The 19,593-nt window shown below is 41.3% G+C and overlaps 1 protein-coding gene across 1 annotated transcript in view; it reads left to right on the top strand.

Annotated features, from left to right (window-relative positions):
* Positions 1-19,593, top strand: part of Cog3 (conserved oligomeric Golgi complex subunit 3) — a 41,997-nt gene that overhangs the window by 5,840 nt on the left and 16,564 nt on the right. Inside the window, exons 3-6 of the mRNA XM_080268678.1 lie at positions 1,702-2,376; positions 8,071-8,210; positions 16,095-16,361; positions 17,809-17,977. Of these exons, the coding sequence (XP_080124804.1) occupies positions 1,702-2,376; positions 8,071-8,210; positions 16,095-16,361; positions 17,809-17,977 (1,251 nt within the window). The remainder of the gene's footprint in view (positions 1-1,701; positions 2,377-8,070; positions 8,211-16,094; positions 16,362-17,808; positions 17,978-19,593) is intronic.

Raw genomic sequence — 19,593 nt, 5'->3', positions numbered from 1 at the left:
GGACTCATCATCCACTCACTTGATGTAGTGCTGCTCTCGGGTGTCTGCCCTTTCCTTTTCGCCTTCCTTCTTTCCTTCCTTCCTCTTCTGTCTTTCTTTACTTCAGTCTTTCCTCGTCCTTCTGCCTACAGGTGCCTTTACACTCCCACTTCTTATTCCTTCATTTTTTCCTATTCCTTCTACCTATGGGTGACTCTACACTGAGTGACAAGCCAAATGGTTTCCTGTACACCAGGAAGCTATTTACTACACTGGATGGTAACCATATAACCAAACTATGGCGTCTTGTGGTTTAGTAGGTACTGTAATTACAGCGCTCCAATCGGAGTGAGCCAGTGAAGATTTACATCCAAGGGGTGGTTGGGGTTTATTGCTCATGTAATGCCACTCAGGGATGAGTGAGGCTGGTCACTCTCATCATGAATGTCAGGACCAACTTGCCCAGCCTAGGACTCCTACGCTTCTCATGGGGTAACATAGGATTGGATGATGGATGGATGGATGTGTTCTGTGCATTCAGTGCTCAGTTGTTGGTGTGAAGTTTTGCTGTTCTTTAGTGCCTGAACCCTAGTTTTAGGTGTGAAGTTGGTAACAGTCAGCTAGAAGCATTTGGAGGATGCCATATTGGTGTTTTTGGTATACAGAAAATTCCTTGTACTGTATATGCAGTACTTCATAACTGGTGACAAGAAGCAGTGCATCTTCTCAGTTCTTTAAGATAATTCTTGTCACCATTTCTGGTGCTCATGTGGTGTAGAAAGTTATCTGAAGCCTCTTCCTCAAGGGTGCATCCAAATTCACTCACTGTGAGTAAAAAATGGAGTTTTGGCCTAACTTTTTTAAAATAAAGAGAGAGGAGTGAGAGAGAAAAACTTAACATGCTTATGATGATGTGCTTGGAGCATGAGCTACAAGCAAAGAGAGTGGAGTAATTATACATATCATTATACTGAAATTGTGTTTGAAAAATTTGTACCCTCTTCAAGTCCATAGCTGAAGAGTCTAGGCTGGACTAAAACTGTTGGATGTTCACAACATAAACACAGTTTCAGTATGTGGGTGTAATCCTTTTCCTTTGAACAATACATGGCACTGTGAGATTAAGACATGAGAGGGACTGTATGAGAGTGGTATGATAAGAACAAGAAGGAGAGGTACACTGAGAATAAGGTGGAGATGTAAGGTAAGGTAAGAATGTATTGTGTAGCAGGGAGAATAGTGTGCTATGAGAGGGGGCTTGTTACTGAGTAGGGACAAATATGCCTGGAGGTCCTCATGTCAAGGCCATCTCTCACACAGTGTGGCATCAATGATTTGCACATTGGGTAAATAGTCAATATTCCTTGTAATTCTGAAGTAGTTATAAATATGTTTGAAGTAATTTTGCTGATTTTTATCCCACTTGCATTGTGAAGCACTTTTTTGTATGGTTGGTTTGCGTGTGAGGTGGAACTGGGAATTTTGAAGGCATGGGTGATGAATAGATAATTGGATGGACAGTTCTTTGGGCACTGTTTGATAGTTTTCCTACTTAAATGGCATCCCATTACTATTCCATGGACCATACCTACCCCTTGTTTAATGGAATATAGAATCAGGATGATGATGATGAGGCTCTGTTGAACAGTATATGCTTTAGATTAATAAGTTGGACCATTATAGGGTTTTGATTAATCTTTCATTTTCTTCTCTTTCTTGCAGTACACCAGTGTATCAAATAAAACAAGTGCTCTTCACACTGACTGTGAACATTTGTTAGCAGAGCAAACCAGACTCACTAACAAAGCAGACACCATAGAAAGCAAGTTGACGTACTTTAAGGAAGTGGACAAAATCAGCCAGAAGCTCAACTCTCCAGCATTCCAAGTAACCAGTGAAGGATTCATCCCTCTCCTGGCTAAAATTGATGAATGTATTAGTTATATGAATGCCAATCCAACATTTCAAGAATCTTCCTTATACTTAGCAAAGTATAAGCATTGCTTAAGCAGAGCATTAGGTATGGTGAAGTCATATGTCACAAAGTCACTGGAAAATGCCACCCAGCAGGTTCTGCCTAAACCAGGCTCAGAAAAGCCAACAACTGACAATGCTGCTGTTTTGTATTATGGCAAGTTTAGAACAAATGCCCCAAGGATAAAGTCCCTTATGGCAGAAATTGAAGATCGAGTAGAAAATAGCCCTGAGTACACTAACCTTTTGAGTGATTGTCATCAGTGCTACTTTGCACAGCGACAGAGACTCCTCAGCCCTTGTGTTACAGATGCTGTGGCTCAACTATCACAGAAGTATGAGCGTGACTACTGCTCACTTGTGCGCAGTGGATGTGCCTTCTTAGTCCATGTTTGTGAAGACGAACACACACTCTTTCATCAGGTGAGAATTATTTGCTACTCAGGCTTTATATAGGAGTGGAAGTTTACTGTGTTGTTTTATTGAAAAAGTCAACAGATAGACATATGTTCTAGTGGGTAAACGTGCTTGAGCCAGAGGTGGTTCTTACTGGTTAAATTTCTCCGGATGATTAGGATTAATTGCTTACACAGTGCCATTCAGGAAGAGAAGAACTGATCACTCTTGCCTTAGATTTTTGGACTGATTGTTTTAGCCTAGTTTCGGGCCCCTCTACTAATGCTGAAGCAGTAAAGCATTAGGTGATGGATGTCAGAAGTGAATGATGATGATGATGATGATAATAATAATAATAATAATAATAATAATGATAATAATAATGATAATAATAATAATAATACTGGCAATGATAATAATAATGATGATAATGATCTGTCTATAGCCAGATGCCATGATCCCATACAGAGTGGACATTTGTCTTTGAGTTACTTGTTTTATGGGGAGAGGCACTAACCCCCCATTAACCCACTTATTGACATGTAGGGAACATGAACATGTATAAGTTGGTCTTATCGTAACCACCCAGCATTGTAAATGGTTTCTTTGCTTACAGGAAACCATTAGTCTTGGCCTTCAATGTAAAGCCATTTGAAAAGGAAAGAAGTATAATAAAAGTGACAGGCAAGATGGAAGAAATAGGAAGAAAGGAGGGCAAACACAGAAAAAGAATGATGAAGGTGATGGAAGTAGTAGGTACCACTACATCAAGTGAGTGGATGATGGTCACCACCACCTACCACCATAATACTGCAGTGATAACAATAGCAGTTGTAATAATCTATCTATCTATCTATCATCCAGTCCTACGTTGCCCCAAGAGGAGCTAGGAGCCCGGGGTTAGGTAAGTTGGCCCTGACGTTTAAGATGAGAGTGACCAGCCTCACTCATCCCTGAGTGGCATTACATGAGCAGTAACCCCAACCACCCCTTGGATATAAACCTTCACTGGCTCAATCCGATTGGAGCATCGCAATTACCTACTAAACCACCAGGCACCATAAGGTTATATGGTTACCACCCAGTGTCGTAAATGGTTTCCTGGTGTACAGAAAACCATTCGGCTTGTCACTCAGTGTAGAGTCACGCATATGCAGAAGGAACAGGAAAGAATGAAGGAAAGAAAGACAAAAGAAAGAATGTAAAGTCACCCGTAGGCAGAAGGACAAGGTCATAATAATAATAATAATTTAAATAAAAATGTATCTATCTATTTCCAGATGCCTCAATCCCATGAGGGGTGGCCACAAACAAATCACCTCCATGTCACCCTGTCCAAACCATTTCACTGCCTTGCTCCCAGCTCACACCCCCCTCTCTCATATACCTCTCCGCTCCATCCCTCCATCTCATCCTCGGCTTCTCCCTCCCTCTCCCTCGCTCCACCTCATTCGCATACACTCTCCTCAATAGTCTCATGTTCTTCATCCTCTCCACATGGCCAAACCACCTCCATGTATTTCTCCTAACGCATTCTATCACATCCAGATCACAACGTTCCTTTATTTCCTCATTTGTCAGTCTGTCTCTCCACATAACTCTGCATGCTTCTCTCAGATAACTCATTTCCACTGCACTCACTCTTGATTTGTTTCCTTCCAACAAGGTCCAAACTTCACTTCCATATGTGAGGGTTGGTATCACAATACTGTCATGCAGCGACCTTTTTACTTCCATGCTCACTTAATAATAATAATAATAATAGTAATTAACCCGTGGATTACCCAGTTATCTTTTTTTATCCCACCCTGGAGGATAAACATCCAGGGCATCATCTGGTGAAAAGAAAAATAATCTCTCTCTCCGTCTTTACGTAGGGCCATGTGTAAGTTTACTTAAGGGAGTAGTGAAAAATGAATAAAAAGAAAAAAAAGGAGATTTAGTTTTTGTTTATTATAATTCATTCATTCATTCATCATCCAATCCTACATTGCCCCATGAGAAGCATAGGAGCCCGGAGCTAGGCAAGTTGGTCCTGACATTTATGATGAGAGTGACCAGCCTCACTCATCCCTGAGTGGCAATACGTGAGCAATAAACCCCAACCACCTCTTGGATATAAACCTTCACCGGCTCAGTCCAATAACAGACTTGAAGATAAACATCCAGGGCATCATCTGGTAAAAAGAAAAACATCTTTCTTTCTTTGTCATTGCGCAGGGCCATGCATAAGTTTGCGCAGGGGTGGAGTAGTTAGCGGTGATGCATGGGCAGCACAGACTGAGCTGTGGCGCACAATGTGATGCTACCCAGCCTGAGCTGTGGCTCGCAATCCATGGGTTAATAATAATAATAATTTAAAAATAATAAGAATAAGATTGTCAACAGCAACAGAAATATTAATATCCCAGTGAATACTGTAAGTTCTTGTTATAAGCAGGGTTTTTTTTTTTTTTTTTTTTTTTTTTATCTATGGTAAATTACAGAAGGGTCACATAATAAAACTCTATTCCTATTGAAAACCTTATATATGACTTTCAGTTTACAGCACAGTATCATTTGTATGGAAATTGTTGTAACATTTTCAAATACATCCCTGGCTTATAATGTGAGCGTATGTCATTGTTTGAACGTTGTAAAAGGCAACTAAAATGAGTGGGAGTAGAAAGCTAAGTGACCCCCTCTTTTATACTGTATTGAGATGGAGATGTGACAACCCCATTACGTGGCACTTTTGTTATACTGGAGAGCACAGAGTAATGGGTTATTGTACATGAAATTTCCTTTATCCTCTTATTTCTGTGTCACTAAAATAACAAAAAATGTTACTCTGGATCTCCCAATGCTGTGTGGATGTGGAAAACTGTCACCTGATGGAACTGGGCTGTTTCCACAACTTGAGTACTAGGTCATGATTACTTGAAATTTAGTGAGCCTTTGTCACTGATGCTGGACTGTCACTTTGGTTTCTGGTCAGTTCAGCCCTCCAATCTACTGTTGGCTCTCATTTGAGCTGAGAGGGGGCTAGGGATCTTTATTAGATAAAAACAAATACAGGTGCACTGTAGTGATGGGAATGGCTTTAATCCATAGTGTTTGTAAAGTGCATTGAAAGAAAATATGTGTGGATAGTTTTGTGTGTGAGATGAGACCAAGAATTTCAAATGATCGATGAATGAATGAATGCATGGTCCATTTTACTGGGTGCTCTGTGTTTATACTTTTCCTGTTTCCAAATCCTACCTAACTCAGACTTTTGTGTCAAAGTTTGGAAAGGTCTGTGAGAAGAGGAAGGATTATGTGATAAATTTTGAATCATAGAATTCTGAGCATCCAGGAGGGTGGAAGGCTTGTTGGAAACTGATCAGAATAGAATGAAGTTTCATATGGGATTATTTGTACCAGGCAGAATGTGAAGTGATTAAGTTATGCCATAGAAGACTCAGAGGGACCTCATTGTTAATTCTTCAAGTTGGAAACATCCAAACCATTACTGGTATATAAGTTGACAGCTGAGAGAGGGAATGAAGTCACTCCTTATGTTAGTGCCACCCTGCTGAAGTAGGTAACTTGCATTGTGCACAAAAATACAAAATGTTTCTTTCATAATGTATGTATTATTCCTAATCTTGTCGATGTGATATAATACTGTATACTCTATTATCATCATCATCATCATCATCTGGACCTCCTTTCCCACTCTAGGGCAGGGTGAGGAGTAGCAATGTCCAGACAGCCCAAAATTGCCCAATCCAATGGGCCATGCTTCCATTCACTCATCATTCAAGCCCCCAGAATCCTGGCTCTATCGGATACGCCGAAAACATTCACCATGTTCTGTAGCTTCACATAATTGTATCCGACAGAGTCAATCCAGACGCTGCCACGTTAAAAAGGGGTGCCAAAAATCCCTGATCATGCACTTCTCCTCACAAAATTCATCCAGCCAGCTCATTCTACTGTCAGTTCCCTAGCCTCACCGACTTTCAAACCCCTCTTCCTCACACATTCATCCACCATATCTCTCCACCTTCTCCTTGGCCTACATCACCTCCTCCCTCCTTCGAATTCGCTCAGATATACCTTTTTCACCACTCTGTTTTTATTCATTCTCTCCACATGACCATACCATCTCAGTACACTCTCTTCAGTTCTGGTGTCCACCGACTTCCTCACTCCGCATCTTTCACGAATCACATTATTTCGTATCCTATCCACCCTCTGTACTCCACATACATTCCTCAGCAGTCCCATCTCCACTGCTCTTACTCTTGACTTTTCATTTTCATGCCACACCATAGTCTCACATCCCTATGTTAAAGTTGGCACTAACACTCCTTCATGTAAGCCTCATGCAGCAGCAACACTCAAGCCTCTGTTTCTTATCAAGGCCTTCATTGCACCAGCTACTTTTCTTCCTTGTGTCACTCTACTTTCAACTTCTTTTGCACATTTTCCTCTCTTTTCTGTCACTGTACCCAGGTATTTGAACTCTTCTCACCAATTCCAGTATCTCTCCATTCACTGTTACATTGCACTGGGAGTCACCTTCTCTCTCAATAACCATCACTGTATACTCTATACAGTACAGTAATGAATAAGAAATATAATATACAGAATAACAGCATCTTAACTTTTAAACTTTTTCAGCTGTGGAATTAACTAATACCTGTTGTGTATTAAGTTATTTAGTGCAGGTATATATTTTGTTTGAAGATAATTAAGTAATTCTGACACATTTTCATATGTGCAGTGTGTTGGGGAGAGCATGTTGAGATTGTCAGACGTGAAAGGATTGAACTTACTGGTGAGTCTCTTGAGTGTGTGTAAGAGTTTTGTTATTTGGGAGACATGTTATGTGCTGGAGGTGGGGCTGGAGCTAGCTCTGTGACTAGAGTGAGGAGTGATTGGAAGAAGTTCAGGGAGCTGTTGCCTCTCCTGACATTGAGAGGACTCTCCCTCCGTGCTAAGGGATCTTTGTATGCAGCATGTTAGGAGTGTAATGCTGTATGGTATTAAGACTTGGACAGTAAAGGAAGAGGATATTCACAGGCTCAAATGTACAGAAATGACAGTGATTAGATGGATGTGCAGTGCGTCCCTGAGTGTGAGGCCTGGAGGGCTAGGTTTACGATGGAAGAGTTGAGGGCACGATGGGGCTGGAGTGTATTGGTGTTTGATGAGGACAAGTAAGTTAAGATGGTGTGAGCATGTGGAGAGGATGCAGGATGATAATTGGATGCAGAAAGTGAGAAGTGTTCATGTTAGGGGTGGGGTTGTGAGAGGTAGAGTGAAGAAGACCTGGGATGAGGTCATTGAGTATGACCTCGGGGATAAGGGACTGAACAGGGAAGCTGCCAGAGATCGAGCAGCATGGAGAGCCTCCATTAGGTGACCAAGGCCGACACATGCAAGCATGTTGGAGTCTTCAAGAACGAATGAACGAATCCCAATACATAGTGTTTGTAATACAGGAATATGGAAAATGGAGTGGGTGTCCCTATCCATCAAAAAGCTCTTTTTTTTGACTTAACAGAAGTGTAGTAAATAGCTGTTCTGTATTGTGAATAGTACCTAATAACTGTAGAGTGTCGTTTATATTTGCATTTTTAGTTTGGCTTTTGATTGACCTTGTGTGACCTTGACATAATTGCTTTAACTAGACAGTACTGCATGTGTATTGACCTGATATACTGGTATCTAATATAGTATTTTCTGCAGTTCTTTTCAGCTGGGACAAGTGAATTAGATACATTCCTACAAAGCTTGTGCACAGGCCTGTATGATGTCCTGCGACCCCTCATCATCCACATTGACCACTTGGAAACACTCTCTGAACTTTGCAACATACTGAGAAGAGGGTAAACTGGTATATCTTATTGTTGATTCTTCTAACTTAAGTGTGTCATTAAGTTGACTTACTGTGTAAAATTTGGCACAGTACTGTACAATTACTGTAAGTCATCATAGAGAGTATGTTATTATCTTTTTCAACCATTTATCCTAAAAACTTTCCCAAGAGTAAAAGATAAAAATTAAACATAAAATACAATACAGTATTGAGACACTATAATAATACAGTACATAATGTACTATATACTCACCTAGTCTTGGCATCAGTAGAAGGTTGAGTTGTACACCATGCAGTACAGTACAGTGCACTTAATCCCATGTGGTCTAGTGGCAGTAATTATGTGTACAGTAATTTCAGAATCAAATAGAACACTACACAAAGCACTGTTAGGCCACAGGCTTTGCAGCAACAGCAAGTGAGGCATGGGAGGCCACAGAGTAAGTCACAGCACTAGGGTTTTGCTACTGCATGGTCACAAAAGCAGAGTGCATAGATACATCTTCACTATGAGATCTGTGGGAGAGAATGAGAGTGACAGTAGGCTCAGCACGCCAGGTGGGCTGCTCCCGCAATGCATTCTGATTGGCTGATGCATTGTGGGGTTTTCCTGGGCACCATTTTGCTCCCGCGTCTGAGCCGAATGATACACTTCGCTGCTGAATATTGTGTAGAGCTGCTGGTTGCTTCCTGTTTCTGCGCTGAATGTTGGATAATTTTGTTGGATAATGCTTTAATACAGTTGAGCAAAAAGCGCCAGATATTGCAGCAACAGATAATTGAGGGTTTACTGTATTGTAATGCAGTATATTTATAATAACATTGTTGAATTCAAGGAACCATGTAATGACTGAATCTTAAGTTAGATTTAGCAGTTAATTGCTATAAGAATTGCTTCAGATTTCAACCTCCCTGGAAAGAATGTTTTTTTTTTTTAATGACTAGCTGAGTATCAGTCAGATGTTTGAACAGTGTACCTGACCATACTGGCTGGCCCTGGGATGTGCTGGGGTCTGGAAGAATAGGGAGGCTACCAGAGATTGAGCAGTGTGGAGAGTCACCATTAGGTGACCAAGGTAGATGCATACAAGCATGTTGGAGCCTTTAGAAACAATACGATACAGACATAACCAACGGCGGTAATTAACCTTATGAGGGGGACAGTTAACTTCGATGGGGATTGCTGCCAGAAATATTTGTTGATGATTGTACTATCTGTCACATAGGAAATGCTGAGCCCACCTAATCATCCAGTAAAAACTGCATACCTTGCCTTATGATATCAAAACGTAGCTTAAATGTCTTTTTTTTTTTTTTTTTTTTTTTTTTTTTTTAATGTGAGGAAGAAGGAACCAAAGGCAACAAGCCCGCAAAACTGTACCTTGCAAGAGAAAACAAAATACAAGAGAGAGCCAAATTTAAGATCCAATCATTTCGAGATGCCTGGACACGCTGCGTTTGAAAGACTGGAGATCATAGGAAGCAGAAAATACAGACAGAGGGAGACAGTTCCAGAGTTGACCTGTTGCATAAATGAAGGACTGGGAGTAATGGGTAACTCTTGCATTAGAGAGTTGGACAGAAAAGGGATGAGAGTTTGCTGCCAGACGGGTGCTACGCGCCCGTTGTAGAGGTGGAGGAATGCATGCAGACTGTTCAGAGTAACAGTGACCATTGAAGTAGCGATAGAAAAGAGATAAAGATGCAACAGTGCGGTGAAGAGACAGAGGTTGAAGGGAGCCAGTAGGTGGAGGAGAGTTGATGAGATGAATAGCCTTTGACTCCACCCTATTGAGAAGAGCTGTATGTGGGGAACCTCCCCATACATAAGAGTTGTACTCCACGCAGGGGCGGAGAAAACCCCTGTATAGAGTCAACAGTTGTGCAGGGGTAAAGTCAGCTTAGCACACCCAATCTCTTGGAAGCAGATTTTACAAGAGATGTAATATGATTTTTCCAAGATAAGTCCCGAGTAAATGAAACCCCAAGCATGTTCAAGGATGATGCAGGATTAAGCTGAATATTATTAAACATTAGTGGATATACCTGTGGAAGATTTTGCCAGGTTGATAGGTGCAAAAACTGAGTCTTTGATGCATTAAAAACAACCAGATTATTTTTACTCCAATCAGAGATACAAGCCAAGTCAGACATTAGGTATGCCATAGCCTCATCCCTTGTTTGCTGAAGTAACTGCTGAGATGGACGTTGCGGGAATCGAATGGAAAGGTGAAGGGTGGAGTCATCAGCGTATGAGTGGATAGGGTTAGATGTACAGCTTAGAAGGTCATTGATGAATTAAAGGAAGAGAGTTGGTGATAGGACACAGCCTTGAGGAACACCACTGTTAATAGATCTAGGAGAAGAACGATGGCTGTCTACGACAGCGGCTATAGAACGACCAGAAAGGAAGCTAGAAATGAAAGCACAGATAGAAGGATAGAAACTGTAAGAGGGCAGTTTGGAAATTAATTTTATTCCCCTGTCATCTAACTGCCCTTTACTGACCAGGCAAACCAAGGTGAGTAGAATCTACTGCAGTAGGTACTGCGTATTGCCAGATCAAACCTGAAGGAAGGGATAGTCAAAAGGTCCCCGGAAGGTTGATAGGTGGTGGTAACCACCATGACCTTACATAATGTAGTGCTGCCTGCTTCTTTTTAAGGTGGCTGTACACGGAGTGACAAGCCTAAGGGTTTCCTGTAACCCAGGAAACCATTTACAAACCTGGTTGGTAACCCTATAACCAAAGAGTAACAGAATGATGTGGAGCTTACTTTCTGTTGGCTGGGAGGAGAGACATAAATGCAGTGTCCATCCAGAAACCAAACCTCCAGTCTTCCCCATGCCTCAGTGTGGTGAGGCACTGCCCACCGCAGAACATTGGTTCACTGCACAGGATGACCCCGTAGGGACAGTTGCTTGCCTGTGGTTGATGGGTCTGCTCAGCCAAACTAACCAGTTACTCTACTGCTGTTGCTGAGTTGCATATGTTGGATAGGATTATTACAGATGAAGGGGGAGGAGGTTGAAAAATGAAGGTGAGAAGCCTGAACTCTTTTGAATGCCATTGGGGAGTATACTAAAATTTGATCTTTAGTTTTTGGTCAAGTGCTTGGGCTTATTTGGCAGAAGGAAGTTAATGATCTGGATTCCTGCAGTCCATCTGGTTCTCATTCAGGGTTGAGATTCACAAGCAAACCTATTATCATATTCCTTTTTATAATTGTGAATTTTTTCACGGGAAAGATGAGAAGAGTTTAGATTATATCTGTCTCTTTTTACCTGCAAGAAGAAAACTTACTCAGGAGGGAAAGCTAATAGATATATATATCCATCCATCCATCATCCAATCCTGTGTTGCCCCTTGAGGAGCATAGGAGCCTGGGGCTAGACAAGTGGGCCCTGACATTGAAGATGAGAGTGACCAGTCTCACTCATCCCTGAGTGGCATTACGTGAGCAATAAGCTGTAGCACCAGTCGAGCAGGGATGGAAAGCTGATGACAGGGAGAGCTGGAGCTCCCATTTCATCAGTCCTCAGGACTAGTTCCTGACCATCCCCCTTTGCTGAACTTTTTCATTGGTTCAGTTACACAGAGTGTAGGCCAGCATGCTCTCCAATACAAGTTTCTCTACTGTCAACATCAGTCTACATGCACAGTACACACTACACTACCTTTTCAAGATTAAAGAAAAATGGCATACTATAACCAAGCCTCGGAGTCCCCAGGGGGGGGACCATAAATGTCCCCACCATCCACCCCACTCCCGATGATAACTCAACTTGCCTGTAACCACTGTCTGACTCGCTTCTTCTTCATTTCTGCAACATTTGCAGCCTTTCCTCTAACTTTCTCTCTGTTGAACACCACCTGTCCTCCTCTAAACCTCACCTTCTCTTCTTAACAGAGACTCAGCTGTCTGAGGCAACTAACAGCAAACCCTTTTCTGTATCCTCCTACTTTCTGTATGCTCATTTCAAAGCCAAAGGTGGCTGTTGTGTATATGTACGCAACAAACTAGCTTGGTCTCGTGTTCCTGAACTTGATTCTTCTGAATTCTCTTCTCTCTGGCTTCAGCTTTCCTGTCATTCTCTGATTGAATATATCTGCACTGTTTACTTATCTCCTAATTCTACTGACTATCCAAAATTCTTCAACTGTCCTCCTTCTACAATGAAACACATTCTATCCATATCTCCTTTCCCTGAAATCTCCATTCTAGGAGATTTGAATGTTGACCACAACCTTTGTCTCTCCTCTCCTTTCATTGATCCACCTGATGAACACGCCTATATCTTTTCAATCCTTAATGACCTAGAGCAGCTTGTACAGCACCCTACCCGTATCCCTGACTGCCTTGGAGAGAGCTCCAACATACTTGACCTCTTCCTTGCAACTAATCCTTCTGTTTACATTGTTAATCTTTTCTCTCCATTGGGCTCCTCCAATCATAACCTTATTACCTTAACCTGTTCCATCGCTCCGGTACGGCCTGTGGACACTCCAAAGAAACGTCGTCTGTGGCACTTTGGAGTTGCGGATTGGGAGCCCCTCAGGCAGTACTTCTTTGATTTTCCATGGAATGATTATTGCTTCTATGGCCGGGAGCCATCTGAGTGTGCCTTGCATATTACGGAGGTTATTATCTCGGGCATGGAAGCATACAGTCCATTCTCATATCCTTTGACCAGTGCAAGAAAGCCTTGGTTTAATCACATATGTTCTAATGCTGTCCAAAACAAGGAGAGGGCCTATAAAAGGTACCGGAGCTAACCCACCTCTGAATCACATCTTTTTTATGTTTCTGCCTGGATTTGTACCAAGTCTGTTGTTCACTCTGATAAAAATAATTTCATCGTACTAAATGCTCTCAACTCTCCAACTCGAATTCTTCCCACTCCTTCTGGCACCTTGCCAAAAACCTTTCCAACAACTTTACGTCATCATCCTTCCCTCCTCTTTTCTACTCTGATGGTTCTGTAGCTATTTCTTCTACTGATAAAGCAAATCTTTTCACTCAGATTTTCTCCTCCAATTTCACCTTAAATGATTCCGGTGCTGTTCCTCCATCACTTCCCCCCTCTGACTTCCTCATGGTTGACATTAAAATTTCTTCAGCTGATGTATTTTCTGCTATCACTGGCCTCAGTTGGTGGTAGGTGGTGGCGACCATCATCCACTCACTTGATGTGGTGCTGCCTACTTCTTCCTTAGTCATTATATATATATTTTTTTCTGTGCCTGCCCTCCTCTCTTTCTATTTCTCCCATCTTTCCTGTCACTTCTTATTGCTTTTCTTTCCTTTATGGGTGGCTTTACATTGAGTGACAAGCCAAATGGTTTCCTGTAAACCAAGAAACCATTTACAATGCTGGGTGGTAACATATAACCAAACCATACATGCTCCCTATGTGTCAACAAGTGGGTTGGTGGAGGGTTAGTACCCCTCCCCGTAAAACAAATAACTCAAAGTAAATGGCCACCCCTTACAGGATTATGGCATCTGGCAATAGACAGATAGATAGACTGGCCTCAATACTAACAAGGCATATGGGCCTGATGGAATCCCTCCTGTTGTCCTCAAGAACTGTGTTTCTGTGCATACACCCTGCCTAGATAAACTCTTTTGCCTTTGTCTTTCAACTTGTGTGTGTGTGTATATATATATATATATATATATATATATATGTACATGTGGTAGGTGGGGGTGCTCACCATCCACTCACTCGATGTAGTGCTGCTCTTGGGTGTCTGCCCTTTCTTCTCCAGCCTTCATTCCTTCCTTTCTCTTCTGTCTTTCTTTCCCTCATTCTTTCCATGTCCTTCTGCCTATGGGTGACTTTACACTCCCTCTTCTGTCTTTCTTTCCTTCATTCTTTCCTCTTCCTTCAGCCTGTGGGTGACTCTGCACTGAGTGACAAACCAAATGGTTTCCTGTACACCAGGAAAGCATTTACTACACTGGGTGGTAACCATATAACCAGATTTTGGTGCCTGGTGGTTTTAGTGGGTAATTATTGCACTCCAGTCGGATTGAGCCGGTGAAGGTTTATATCCAAAGGGTGGTTGGGGTTGATTGCCCATGTAATACCACTCAGGGATGAGTGAGGCTGGTCACTCTCATCTAAAATGTCGGGACCAACTGCCTAGCCCCGGGCTCCTACGCTTCTCATGGGGCAGTGTAGGATTGGATGATGGATGGATGGATATATGTACAGTAGGTATGCATAGTCTGAGAGCTCACAGTATGTGAATCTCTCTTTTTTTTTTTTTTTTTTTTTTTTTTTTTTAAATGTGACCGACTCTGGGCATAGGCTTCACAGCCTGCTTTCAAGGCCCAGTAGTCCTCCTACGTACCGTACACCTCTACATGTCACCACTTTGGCGCAAACACCCACCGTCCATACTGAATACATGCCAGGGCGGTCTCATACAGGACTGGTGTATTGGTATTAGCGGGGGTATTTTTACGACATGTCGGCGGGTCTCCTGGTAGATCAGTAAAGTCTGTTATTTATGAAATTCAAATCCTTAAACTGTTCCCTGCCTCAGTGGGATTTGAACCCGGGTCCGTTAGGACTGCAGGCCAACTCTCTACCGATTGAGCCACCGCAAGGACCTATTTTTTATCGAATTTTAGTGTATTTTTTAATAGTACGTGAGTTGAACTTGTAATAGGCGAGATGGCAATGAAGTGTGGCCCAAATCCGGGGCTGAGAGAAGGAGACCACAGCAGAACAGCCAGCAGCTCCAGTGATGGAGAGTGGAGACTTGTCAATGATGGAGACTATCTGGGTACTGTGTATACTAGATAAATTCAAGGAAGAATTCAAGGACATCGATCACTGTCAGTTGCAAGTGGAGGAAGTGATGACTTCACTGGACAGAACCTTCTGCAACTACACAGACAGGCACAACCAGGAGGTTAACAAAAGGAAGCAAACCATCATCACCCGATACCTGCGGCCTCAAGAAAGTGAGGAATCACTCCCTTCAACATCAGAAGAGCCATTTCCTGGGGAGGATCAAGAGGATGATGCAATGTCTGAGGTGTCAGAAATAGACTTTGAAGGGTTTATGAACGAAGTGAGTGCATTAGCTAGTGAAAGTGTCGAAAGTGCTGGTGATGAGAATGCTGAGGAAGGTGGTGTGGCGGGTGGTGCAGGAGGTGCACGCTAGGTGCTTCACCCTGCCTCGGATCCCCTTCTTACATCCATCAAACCTGTTTTCCTCTTGGATTAAGATGAGTAACCATATTCTTGTTGGTTTAGTTAAGCCATATCCTTGTTGATTTAGTAAAGCCATAATCTTGTTGGTTTACTTTGTCTTAGGTAATATGTCTTAGATAGTTTCCCTGTACAGTACAATACTTAGGTCTGAAAGGAGTCTCAAGGGTTACCGATGAAGGGGGGTGCCCCCCATATGTAATTTTTCCCGTAAGTTTATGTATTCACAGTACGCGAGTTCCTTGAACTTACTTACTCTGTGTACCTACTGTATATATATATATATATATATATATATATATATATATATACTGTGTGTACCTACTGTATATATATATATATTTCCCCAGAAAGGAAAAAGAAATGGAGAATCAGATATTTCATTGTCTCATGGTCTTGCAAAACAAACTTTAAATATGACAATAATTTTTATCATAAGCTTGTTTGTGAATCAGCCTAGATGAGTCTGGAATCACAGCAGCAGCAATATCTTTACATGGCCATTGCATTTTGAACGCTGATAGGATCTTATCCTATTTTGTGCAAAAGCTTTGTTGAACTGAAATAGTGATTTGTCATTGCAGTATAGTACTGTATTTACCCGTAACAGCATGTACAGTAAATACAGTACAGTATTACAATGATTTAATATTATATTTTTCAGGATGATAGAGGAGCACCTACAAAATAACCCAACTCAGCTGGCACCTCTAACCTCTGTTGTCAACCAAATGCTAGAGGATGCACAGGAACGCCTGGTGTATCGTGCACATATCTATGTCAACACTGACATTGCCAGCTTCAGACCATCCCCTGGTGACCTGGCTTATCCTGGCAAGTTGCAGATGATGGAGAGTATTGCTGAGAGTTTGGCAAGTCAGAGAAAGATGCATTCCAGAAATGCTTCTGTTTCCTCCATCACTTCAGTCAGGTTAGTAGTAAAATACAGTATCCAGAATAGTTATAACAGTGAACTGTCAGTTGCTCTTGTATTGAAGGTGGCTCTCAAGTACATAAATAGGGTGACAGTAAGTCTTTGAGACTGGAGGTAATGTCAGAGATGGAAGACTATGTGGTTGATAAGAGGGATTGGAGCAGTACAGTATATTGGTGTGAGAGAAGGAAGAAGCAGTAATACAGAGAGTAAAATCAAGTTACATAGTCTCTTCAGGGCACCATCAGGAGTTGCTATGGCTCTGACTCAAGTACATGAATTACATTTTTTATACACTTACAGGTATATGAGCTTGAACAATGGGAATTGCACCAGAGATGAAACTTATTTGTCAGTGATCAGCACTTAAAAACTTTTATTGGTTCACATGGCTCCTAAAGCAGTTAGTTACCAAGGTTTAATGCTTACTTAGTATCCAAAGAGGGGATAATCAAGAGTTTGAGAGTAATAAAGGGAATGGAAAACTTATTTTTTTTTTTCCCCTGATGACAAGCAACATGGAGATTTTTTGGCACCAATTTATAATTTACTTTTTACTTTCTTATGGCCCTGGTAGTAAGAAACCTTAGTTGAGTGAAGTATATGTTACATACCATATGATAAACACAGGTAATGAGTGTTGCATTGTACAATATAATCCTTCCTATTCTTATCTTGTTAAACTCTTGAAGACTCACTTGTCTGTATTGTCCTTTTCATTGCTGTATTGGACTGACTTGAATTTGGAATTCATTATTTAATAGTGGGCACCAAAATTGGCAAAGTTGCGGGTAAAATCTGAATATACAGTATTTACAGTCGGTGCTTGATTTGGATGATATATTATGTTTGGGTAAATCAGGTATATTATTAGGAGTTGCCAAGGTGAGATATGCTAACATGGAAAAGTCATGTAATACTGACAATATACAGATCCAGATGTGGTGAAAAAGATTGTAATGGCCATTTAGGTAAACCTGAGATAGCAAAAGGGAACGCAACTCTCAATTGCTTATGGAAGCATACAATGAAAAAGAAGTTTGATCATTTTGCCTCATTGTTAATTGCATTATGTAAATTGGAATCCAGTTGAGCCACTTCATTTCCTAATAGGTATTTTGTTATTGTCAATCATAAATTTGAGGCTTGCACACTCATTTTTAATAGTATGGCCATTAAGTTTTTAGAGTAGTACCAGGTGCCTCATATATAGAACATTTTATTATTTGTTGTGGGGGCATCCTAGTGTGCTGGTATGAGGGGTGGAGGCATTTTTATTGCTTCACAATATTTTACCATACTTAACTTTGCAATCAGTGGATATAAAATGTAGGTACTATAAAATATCAAACAGGTTATGGAAAATACAATAAAAAATGATGTAGGGTATGGTAGACTCTTGTGTACCAACCATCATAATGACTGATTTTCAACCTATTGACAGATCAGCTACTAGTGAAGAAGTGGCCAACATTACTGGAGCAGCTGAGGAAAGGTTCTCTCGTGTGGGTACCTCTCCGGCTGATCTACATGGAATGTGGTACCCCACAGTGCGACGAACACTCATGTGTTTATTTAAACTCTACCGATGTGTTGATAGAAGTATATTTCAGGTAAATTTAATCGTGAGGTATTTACTTTAAAAACTGACCTAATGAAGAACTTGAAGAACTTCCCAGGTGACTTACAGATGAAGGATGAGCCAGGTCTGTCATGTGTCTCAGTGCATGGTTTCCTTCTTTTGTTTCATAGATGGGTTGAACACATCCACAGAAGTGTGTGGTAACACTGTTTTCATGCATTTGTGCATGTAAGAAATCATGTTTTACAAGGACTATCTGTAGTATTATAGCCATGATTTTTTTTTTTTTTTCTTTTTCTTTTTACATATCCTTTATAGATCTGTCTATCTCTGTCTACTGCCGGATTCCTTAATCCTGTGAGGGGTGGCCACAAACAAATAACCTTCATGTCGCCCTGTTCCCCGCCATTTCACTGCCCTCCCTGCAGCCCACACACCCACTCTCTCATATACCTTTATAGGTACCCTTCATTTAGTATCAAATTGTGTATACTTAGAACCAGTACTGTAATCATTACCCTTCCCCCGGTCATGCAGCAACCTCCCTGTCACCTGTACTTTGACTGTTTTGGTATTGTTTCCTCTTGGAGTGAGCTTGCCATTCTCTGGTTTGGGACTCCAGGGTAGTGGATTGAGGGAGAGTTAACAACTATTGTTTCCAAATGTGCATGGAAAGTAGTACTTCAGAATAATTCTTCAGTCAAATCAATAAATATGCCTGCTACCATAATTCATTTACAGCTGCACAATATGATGGCAGAAACTTACTTAAAAGGCATGATATGCAATTAAAAGGCATAACATGTTTTCTGACATGCAAACTGCACCAAATCAGGTGTCATCAGTTACTACATGTGGTTTGCTTTCCATCTTATGATGGTGTGTAGATGAGCTAGCTGTGAGGCTGGACTTGTAGATTTGCTCTCCCTTTGATGTGGGCAATGTTCTATGACTTGCATGTATCCCCTTCAGTCCTTCTCTTTACTTAGAGATTAGTGTATTCTTTGGACATGTTATCAGCGTCCTTCCCCCCTCCCCTCCCTATTCTTTTTGTTTCGTGTTCAGGGTTACCTGCCCACACGCCATATATCACACCAAAATACCCCAGATTTCTCTGGTCAGCATATATAGCACCTTCAGCAGCAACCATTGACCCTGGGAGGTATTACCATAAGAGTGAATGTGGCAACAAGCTTGGTAATTAGCCACACAGTCTTCATTTTTTGGTGGGAAACATTCAGTCACAAGTACAGTCACTCGTTAATCTTTCTTCTGTGGCTGTACTCTGAGTCAAAGTCCAAGCTGAGACTCTCACATTGTTAGAAATTTTATTACACATCTCAAATTTTGTTTTTCCCATCAGCTTCTAACAACTGTTGGGAAGTAATTAGCTAGTTTTGGCTCTTGGTTAAGCTTCCATTCCATAGAAAACATCAGCTGTCCCTTGCCCAACCCCAATAAAGAGCTTTCATAAAGGAAACATGGCAGCATTTTAAGATTTGATTAAATTAGATTAAGTTGCAATAAGGTGGTGGGTGGTGGTGACCATCATCCACTCACCTGATGTAGTGCTGGCTACCTCTTCCTTCACCTTTATCATTCTTTTTCTGTGTCTGCCCTCCTCTCTTCCTGTTTCTCTCATCTTTG

This window comes from Coenobita brevimanus, chromosome 29 (genome assembly GCF_032717465.1).
Source record: "Coenobita brevimanus isolate Jiangsu-jjx chromosome 29, ASM3271746v2, whole genome shotgun sequence".
Classification (NCBI taxonomy): Eukaryota; Metazoa; Arthropoda; class Malacostraca; order Decapoda; family Coenobitidae; genus Coenobita; species Coenobita brevimanus.
This window is presented reverse-complemented; position numbering and strand designations above follow the sequence as displayed.